A 9,494-nucleotide genomic window follows, 5' to 3' on the forward strand; every position below is an offset into this window, starting at 1 on the left:
TGTTGTAGATTTGTAATATTGTTTGAGGTTCAGTACAATTTGTAACATTGCGCAACAACGTGGGTGTGCCAAAGAGGTGTGGCAGCTACCGGTAGTGGTAATGATTAATCTCATCAATAACACTTGCCACACACAGCGGTTTTCACACAAAAGCAAAACATACACTGAGTGTACAAACATTAAGGACACCTGCTCTTTCCATGACATAGACTGACCAGGTGAATCCAGGTAAAAGCTATGATCCCTTACTGATGTCACTTGTTAAATCCACTTCCATCGGTGTAGATGAACGGTTAAAGAAGGGTTTTTAAGCCTTGAGACAATTGAGACATGGATTGTGTACGTGTGTGATTCAGAGGGTGCATGGGCAAGACAAAATATTTCAGTGCCTTTGAAAAGGGTATGGTAGTAGGTGCCAGGTGCACCGGTTTGTGTCAAGAACTGCAACGCTGCTGGGTTTTTCACGCTCAACAGTTTCCCGTGTGTATATAGAATGGTCCACCACCCAAAGGACATTCTTAATGTTTTGTACACTCAGTGTATATTTTCAAATGTTTATGCTCCATTTCCTAGCACAATGCATTACTGAGAAAATAAAATAATAAATATGTTGTTGTTATTGTTGACTATTATAGTAAATAGGTTGTTGTTATTGTTGACTATTATAACCTACATTTGCTATAGAATGTACAAAGTTTAAATTATCCTAAGCCAATAGGACTGTATGATGTGTCAGTTATCGTGAGAGCTTTTGTCCCAAACCCATTACAGTGTTTTCGGTGCCAAGCTTATGGTCATGTTGCAGAAGTGTGTAGGAGGGAGATTCCTAGATGTGAGAAGTGTGCAGGAGGGCATGAGACAAAGGAATGTGTAGTATCAGTGGAAAAGTTGTGTGTTTTAACTGTAGGGGTACCCATGGTGCTGGAGATCAGAAGTGTTTGGTGAAAGAAAGGCAGGTTGAGGTTGCCAGGATCAGAGTAGTACAGAAGGTGTTGTATGCTGAGGCAGTGGAGAGAGTAGTAGAGGAAGATGGGTTCAGGGTGAGGGATCCTAAGAGACTCCACTGTGAGTAGGCCAAGGCCAATAGAGAGTGATAGGAATAACGTGCTTCAGTAATGTTGATTTCTTAGCGTTCATAGCCATGATTATCTATTAAATCTCAGAAAATAGATGTTGTGGTGGCAGCTGCAGAGAAGTACTTGGGTGTACTAGATTTTACTGCAGAAGAGCACCAAGGTGTGTTGAACGGTAGTGTCCCGTCCTCCCAGGCTGCCAGCCTGGTGTAGGATAAGATAGGGCCAAGTAGTGGAATAGTGGTGAGGTTTTAATGGGTGTAGGGTTAGTTGGTAGGGCCATTTTTTCTTCCCTTTTCCCATCCTTTTTTTCTCCCCGTTCTGTGTCACAAAGTGTAATGAATTCACACTCCAAAACAGTAGGCTGATACACAGCCCACACAGTAGGTGGCGGCATGCACCTCTAACATATGTTTGTGGACCGCCATAATACCATAGAAGAAGAAGCAGGGGAAGCACTGTATGGAAATAGAGAGGGTGTGGCCTGAGGTCACAGTTTCAGGTGAGTGCAACTGAAGGGAAGGGAAGCAAAAGTTTTGTGCTGTTTCAGTCTGTCAGGCCTCTTGGAAACTACTTTACCTTTGGAATATTGCTGAACAGAAAGGTAAATTGTATTAATTAATTGTTTGATTGTTGTCTTAAATACTGCTAAAATATTATGAATATGTGCTGATATAATCGAGAGTTAAATACACAAATTCCTCACTCAGGGAGTAATTAACACTTACGTAAAATACAGTTGGTTATATTGTAGAGTATATGTCCTCTTTTTGTAGTATTCCCTCCCCTAGTCTTGGACAGAATGGATATATACCATTCTGTCCAACATTCTGTCCAGGGTTATCTATCCCCCTCAGAAGGAGTGAGCATATTTTGTTATGGGAAAACAAGTGTCCTTTTATCGTTGGAGTTTCAGTGCATGATAAAGACTACCTACCTGTTAGCTGAGTAATGTATCCTCATAAAACTAGATTGAAATCACAATGAGGAAGTACACATTCAAACAATTCAGTTAGTAATTGTAATCATATTTCTCTTGATGTTCCATACAGGTTTACCAATATGGTCACTATGCGAAAGTGTCTTACATGCTCAAGACTACAGTTGGCTGTGATGTTTGTGGTAACAGTTTATCTCAATACAGGTGAGTTGTCAAATAAATCAGTGTTTCCCAACCTAGTCGCCCCATGCTATCCATTATGTTGGGCCCTTCTAGCCTCCACTGCACTCCACTGTGTGACAGGCATTGACTGTGAATTCCTACACAACAGGTTTATGTCACTTAATGTAAACAGTAGTGGAGTGGAGCCCAGACAGTGTCCCAGGTCATAACAACGCCAGTGTCTGCTGCATCCAATAGCCAGTGTCTGTCCTACATGTACCTACATGTTGGATATATCACATTTGTCAGTAATGCATTTACACTTCTGTGAACTGCTAATGCAGTTTTTCCCTATTAAGAAGTTGTCACTTTAGTCTGACACTTACAGTGAGGGAAAAAAGTATTTGATCCCCTGCTGATTTTGTACGTTTGCCCACTGACAAAGAAATGATCCGTCTATAATTTTAATGGTAGGTTTATTTGAACAGTGAGAGACAGAATAACAACAACAAAAATCCAGAAAAACGCATGTCAAAAATGTTATAAATTGATTTGCATTTTAATGAGGGAAATAAGTATTTGACCCCCTCTCAATCAGAAAGATTTCTGGCTCCCAGGTGTCTTTTATACAGGTAACGATCTGAGATTATGAGCACACTCTTAAAGGGAGTGCTCCTAATCTCAGCTTGTTACCTGTATAAAAGACACCTATCCACAGAAGAAATCAGTCAATCAGATTCTAAACTCTCCACCATGGCCAAGACCAAAGAGCTCTCCAAGGATGTCAGGGACAAGATTGTAGACCTACACAAGGCTGGAATGGGCTACAAGACCATCACCAAGCAGCTTGGTGAGAAGGTGACAACAGTTGGTGCGATTATTCGCAAATGGAAGAAACACAAAATAACTGTCAATCTCCCTCGGCCTGGGGCTCCATGCAAGATCTCACCGTGTGGAGTTGCAATGATCATGAGAACGGTGAGGAATCAGCCCAGAACTACACGGGAGGATCTTGTCAATGATCTCAAGGCAGCTGGGACCATAGTCACCAAGAAAACAATTGGTAACACACTACGCCGTGAAGGACTGAAATCCTGCAGCACCCGCAAGGTCCCCCTGCTCAAGAAAGCACATATACAGGGCCGTCTGAAGTTTGCCAATGAACATCTGAATGATTCAGAGGAGAACTGGGTGAAAGTGTTGTGGTCAGATGAGACCAAAATCGAGCTCTTTGGCATCAACTCAACTCGCCGTGTTTGGAGGAGGAGGAATGCTGCCTATGACCCCAAGAAGACCATCCCCACCGTCAAACATGGAGGTGGAAACATTATGCTTTGGGGGTGTTTTTCTGCTAAGGGGACAGGACAACTTCACTGCATCAAAGGGATGATGGACGGGGCCATGTACCGTCAAATCTTGGGTGAGAACCTCCTTCCCTCAGCCAGGGCATTGAAAATGGGTCGTGGATGGGTATTCCAGCATGACAGTGACCCAAAACACATGGCCAAGGCAACAAAGGAGTGGCTCAAGAAGTAGCACATTAAGGTCCTGGAGTGGCCTAGCCAGTCTCCAGACCTTAATCCTATAGAAAATCTCTGGACGGAGCTGAAGGTTCGAGTTGCCAAACGTCAGGCTCGAAACCTTAATGACTTGGAGAAGATCTGCAAAGAGGAGTGGGACAAAATCCCTCCTGAGATGTGTGCAAACCTACCATTAAAATTATAGACTGATCATGTCTTTGTCAGTGGGCAAACGTACAAAATCAGCAGTGGATCAAATACTTTTTCCCTCACTGTACATCCCTGCCTGAGGGACTCCACATTCTTTGTAAGTTTCAATCCTGAATGTGTGTTTTTCTCTGAACCCTCAGATGTCTTAGAGGCTATTCGGATAACATCCACAGGGCCTCAGACCATTCAGAGAGCCCAGGGGGAGACAGTCATGCTGGGGTGCACTTTCACCCTTGACCCATCTGACACAGGAGAACTGGACATTGAGTGGTTGAACGTCCGTCCAGACATGACCCAGAAAGACCAGCTGGTGAGACTACAGAGCAGGGGACAGAGGGGATCCTTGAACTTATGGGAAGGGTTTGGAGATGAAACATGCATTGTCAAATGAATGTGTTAGTCTTAACATCCACTCATACCATATATGTCAGACTAGTCTTGGAGATTTGTTTAGCTACATGCTAACTTATCCTCACTGTTTCAGTAAAAAAACGTGTTCTGAATATGTGTTATCAATACTTGTGTTGTGTGGTTTTTGTCATTGAACCGAATCTATCTCTTAGATATTATCTTATTCAGGAGGGCAGAAATTGCATTATGGGGACCTCAGCTTGTCTACCAGGATGTCCTTCACAGGAGACCCCACACTGGGAGACGCATCCGTCTCCATCGCTGCAGTGAAGGTCTCAGACACAGCCACCTACCAGTGCAAAGTCAAGAAGGCGCCGGGTGTCGACATGCAAAAAATTACTCTGGTAGTGATGGGTGAGGAATGCCGCTCCTCCCAGAATGGTTTCTGTTTTACCAGTTTCATAATTCTACTGTTATGTGTCATTTGTTTTAAAATTTGCTCTCTCACTGAGATGGAATGTTAACGCCCTGTTATCTCCGATACTTCCATTCAGCAGCCACACCTCTTTCCTTTGTTGCTATCGATATACCCAATTTCCTCTGGTGGAAATACACTTAGAAGAAATCAACAAGTTTACACAATGGCCCATTTTGCTATTGCATTTTACATTTACATTTTAGTCATTTAGCAGACGCTCTTATCCAGAGCGACTTACAGGAGCAATTAGGGTTAAGTGTCTTGCTCAATGGGCACATCGACAGATTTTTCACCTAGTCTGCCCGGGGATTAGAACCAGCGACGTTTCGGTTACTGGCACAACGCTCCTAACCACTAAGCTACCTGCCGGTTGGGAAAATGCATATGTACAGTACAGGAGCGCAACTTTGCTTTTAGAACTGGGGGAGACATTATTATAATAATTGTTTTATCAAGTCGGATAAACACACCAAACAGCCTACCCGACCACTCGGATGCGTCCGCATGGTCCTAAAGCACACCGTTGCCTCGTTTTGTATCACATTTCAATGATAAAACTGGCGGGGACAAACATGCTATTTCAGAATGTGGGGGGGATATGTCCTCCACCTCCCCAGTGAAAGTTGCGCCCCTGGTACAGTACATCAAAGGAAATCTTTCCAAAGACACTGTTTTACCTCTATTCTCTTGCACCAGTCCCTCCATCAATGCCTAAGTGCTGGATTGAAGGTGGCGAGGAGAAGGGGAGCGATGTCTCCCTTCAATGCAAGTCCTCCGTGGGATCCACCCCCCTCAACTATGTCTGGACCAGAGAGAGTGGAGGGGCCATCCCGCCCACAGCAACACAAAGTAGGAACCAAGAACCAAAGCCTCTAGATAAGACATGGCACACAGAACCATAGATCTATTGTACAGTACATGTTGATATACTGAGGCGTGAGGTGTATCTTGTAGCTGGCAGTGATTGTCTTTGTGGGTGTTTTTAGACTCTCAGACTGGAGAGCTGATGATAAGAAATCACTCAGAGAGCTACATGGGAAACTACCTGTGTGTGGTGTCGAATACTGTTGGCAAAGGGCAGTGTAAATACACCCTGCACGCATACAACCGTAAGTTTAAAACCACAAATCTCTTTAAGCCTGTTAATTGGGAGAAAGTGAGAAACTGTGCATATGTGTGGACCTATTCCTTGGAACCTGTCTGAATATCATTACCTTTTAGCTTCCAACAAAAAAGGGATCATAGCGGGTGGTGTGATTGGTGCCCTGCTACTGTTGCTCCTCCTCCTGCTTCTCATCTGGCTTCTGGTCTGCTGCTGCCACAAGCGTCGCTATGAGAAGGAGGTTGCCCATGAAATCAGGTATGAAATATGACATTCCATACATTCCAAGAATTACATGCTGCAGCAGACAAACTGTAAAATGAGTTTAACTCCTACCGTTCTGTGCTTCTCCTCGGTGGCCTGGCCCTGCCTCTGCCCACCAGGGAGGACGCCCCAGCCCCAGAGAGCCGCCCCACCAGCAGGAACTCCAGCTTCCGCTCGGTCGTAGGCTACCGCTCCCACCCCGGGGTGGTCTACAGCTCCGTAAGAAAGGGCCAGCCCAAGAGGACAGAATCAGGCCACAGCAGCATCTACACAGACAGGAGCAAAGGCACGCCCGCCCACAGCGGGCAGCAGGCCCCTCCTGTGTTGAAATATGACAACAATTATGGCTACCCTGTGTAACAATATTTTGGTTTGGGATAAGAAACCTCATCACATTTTTTAAGTGTCAGTTTTAGGACATTTTACCAACCTTCAGTATAAACAGCTATCACATGCAGGCATAGAGCCCCACAGTGGAGGTGTCATAATATCCATTAAAACCTAGTGGTCAAACAGGGAAATGGTTTCAATCGTTTTTCCTCCATTAATTTTTCCCATGGGGGATTTTAGAAACACTTAAAATAAGGGCTGTGTTTCGTGTAGGCTTACCCTGGCGTGACGTTTTGATAACCATGTAAATCTCTCTAGGACAAAGTGACTTTTATCAATATATTCGGCACTATTTACTCTGTTTCGAAAATTTTAATTAGCATCAAAGTAGACATCATGCAAGACTACAAATCCCTGCAAGCTCTTGCACATCATATCTAGCTGACACCTTTGCTAACAGGTATTGTGTCAATTTAAAACTTGCACAAGATCGTTCATGTCCTTTCCAAACGCTCAGCTAAAAATTGCTCCGTGCTCACAGGAAAGAAAACTGCTGCTCCAAATTCGCTCCATTCATTCAAATCACAATTTAACCAACCCCCATCTATTTTTGTGACTACCTAGACCTACCATTGAAACCAAACAATATGGATTTGAATGAAAAATATTTCAATAAACATGAAAAGGTGAATGTAAGAAGCGCACATAATTTCAAATAGGCTACATGTCATATTAAACAGCATATAAACACTCTAAATAGGTCAGGAGCCAGACAGGGAGCCTAAGAAGGAACTAAAATGAATTATTTAGGCTATATTATTTCTATTATTTCAAGGCTATAGCCTACAAAGAAATACATAGTGAAGCATTTGCGAGTGCGATACTAGGCTGGTAGGGACATAAAGGGCTCAGCATTTAAACAACCTTTCGTTGTATTAAATCATTGTAGTCTATTAATTGCGCGTATAGGCTGTGACTTACTTAGAATTAAATACCATTTAAATGAAAAAATGACTTAGTGCCTTTGAATTCATTTTTAGAATTCATTTTTAGAAACACGAGTTTGGCCAGTCTGTGGCTTCAGGCTCATGCGATGGTGCCTGGAGAGCCAGCCAGCAGCGGAGAATATCCTCTCCACACTTTCAGAGCCACTTGGGATGCTAAACACTCTTTTGGCCACTCTTGCCAGGCTGGGCAGAGATGCAGAGTTTTATTTTTTATTTTTCTATAGGTAGGCCTAAAGGTTTTTAGGCAAAATAACCCAATCAAAACGGAAAGCTCCTTGAACGTGGGAATATGCCAGGCCTATTGGGCCAAAATCAATTATGGCCTATTGTATAGATAATAGAACAAAAATGAACTAAATGTTTTAAGAGATCAGATTTTGTTGTTTATAAATACTTTGCTACAATGACACACTTAGTTATCTACCCACCTCGTTCCTTTCTTTTAGCATGTGCATGTAGTAAGTACACCATCATGCTTTCAGAATACGTGTATTTTCAGATTCCACAATGATTATTTAGCTGTGGACACATCGTTGTAAGTCAACCTTGATTTAGCACCTGTGTGTTTCATCAGTTTCTTTATGAAAATATTTAGCGAACTCCATGACAGTAGCTAAAGCAAGGGGCTATAGATAGCAGCACACAAGTAGACTACAAATGCATGCTGGGCCGGGCATGCCCTGAGCTCGTGAAATGAGTACTACTGGAGCGAAATTGGAGCCTGCGAGAAGGCTGATGCTCCAGCCTTTGGAAATGTCGCTCCAAGCACCAGTCAAATTGGGAATGCTCTGCTCCTCTCCAGCTCCGCTCCCAGCCACATCCACCCTGCGCTTAGCCTGGGGACTACTGGTGCAGTGGATAATGTTTTAGTCACGTTTAGTTGAATTGAGGATTTTGCAAATGAGAAAGCGAGAGGTTCTATTTAAAGTGTATGTATATATGCAGTGAATGTCAAATGTGTATGTTTTTTAAATCTTATCTATGTATGTTTTAATTTGCCCTGGAGACAAGTAACCAAAATGTGTGTCTTCTTTTCTATTATTTCACAATAAAGGCCTTTTTATTTTTAGAATTTGAATTTGTTTATCAAGCATGTGATTAATCTGTGTCACCAATCGAAAAAAGCAAATGACCCCACCCTCAACACGCCAAGCCAAATTCACGAGGGAACTCATTTTGACTAGTGGTGCTGCAGATTTGATTGACAGACTTTCGTTGGAAAGTGTGCCAGTCAGATATGTGAATATGATATTGATTTTGATAGAAAATGTTTTAACGAGAGTATGAAGCAGACTGGCCTCAAAAGGCAGACCGCTCAGAGGAGAAAATCTTGCAGAAAGTCTATGATCAAAGGAATCTTTCAATCAAAGTAGAAGTAGTGTGGAATGTCTACAAGGATTGATTTGGCTGCAAGCATCACTGGGTTTTTGCTTTCTCTTTTTTGTTTGTGCATTATCATACTATAGAGCGCGTGTCAAACTCATTCCACGGAGGGCCGCGTGTCTGCGGATTTTCACTACACCCTTGTATTTGATTGATTAATTAAGTTCACTAATTAGTAAGGAACTCTACTCAACTGGTTGTCTAGGTCTTAATTGAAAGGAAAAGCCAAAAACCAGCAGACACTTGGCCCTCCATGGAATGAGTTTGATACTGCTATAGAGCATAATACAACTGGAAACTCTGAAAAATAAGAGGTCAAATCATGACGTCAGTGATCTTCAGGTCAGAAATTGGAGCTCTAGAAAGAGGTCCCGAGTTGCAATTCCGAGTTGGACGACCGTTCAAATCTATTTTTCCCACTCTGAGCTCGTTTTTTTTTGTTGAGTTCCCAGTTGTTTTGAACGCAGCATTAGTATAGCAGGGGTGTCAAACTCATTCCGTGGAGGGCCTAGTGTCTGCAGGTTTTTGGTTTTTCCTTTCAATTAAGCCAGAGACAACCAGGTGTGGGGAGTTAGTGACCTTAATTCATCAATCAAGGACAAGGAAAGAGCGAAAACCCGCAGATATTTGGCCCTCTGTGGAATGAGTTTGACACCTGTGACTTACAGACTCCT

The 9,494-nt window shown here is 42.9% G+C and overlaps 1 protein-coding gene across 1 annotated transcript; it reads left to right on the forward strand.

Moving 5' to 3' along the window:
• The first annotated feature begins 1,565 nt into the window (after nucleotides 1-1,565).
• LOC311140974 (coxsackievirus and adenovirus receptor-like) lies at nucleotides 1,566-8,512 on the forward strand. Its single transcript, XM_084176236.1, has 8 exons — nucleotides 1,566-1,677; nucleotides 2,126-2,217; nucleotides 4,046-4,215; nucleotides 4,469-4,670; nucleotides 5,431-5,583; nucleotides 5,721-5,843; nucleotides 5,956-6,094; nucleotides 6,220-8,512. The coding sequence occupies exons 2-8, from the start codon at nucleotides 2,136-2,138 to the stop codon at nucleotides 6,458-6,460; spliced, it is 1,110 nt and encodes a 369-aa protein (XP_084032362.1). The 5' UTR covers nucleotides 1,566-1,677; nucleotides 2,126-2,135; the 3' UTR covers nucleotides 6,461-8,512.
• The last annotated feature ends 982 nt before the right edge of the window (nucleotides 8,513-9,494 follow it).

The sequence above is a fragment of the Coregonus lavaretus genome (assembly GCF_964263955.1).
Source record: "Coregonus lavaretus genome assembly, chromosome: 14".
In the NCBI taxonomy this organism is placed as follows: Eukaryota; Metazoa; Chordata; class Actinopteri; order Salmoniformes; family Salmonidae; genus Coregonus; species Coregonus lavaretus.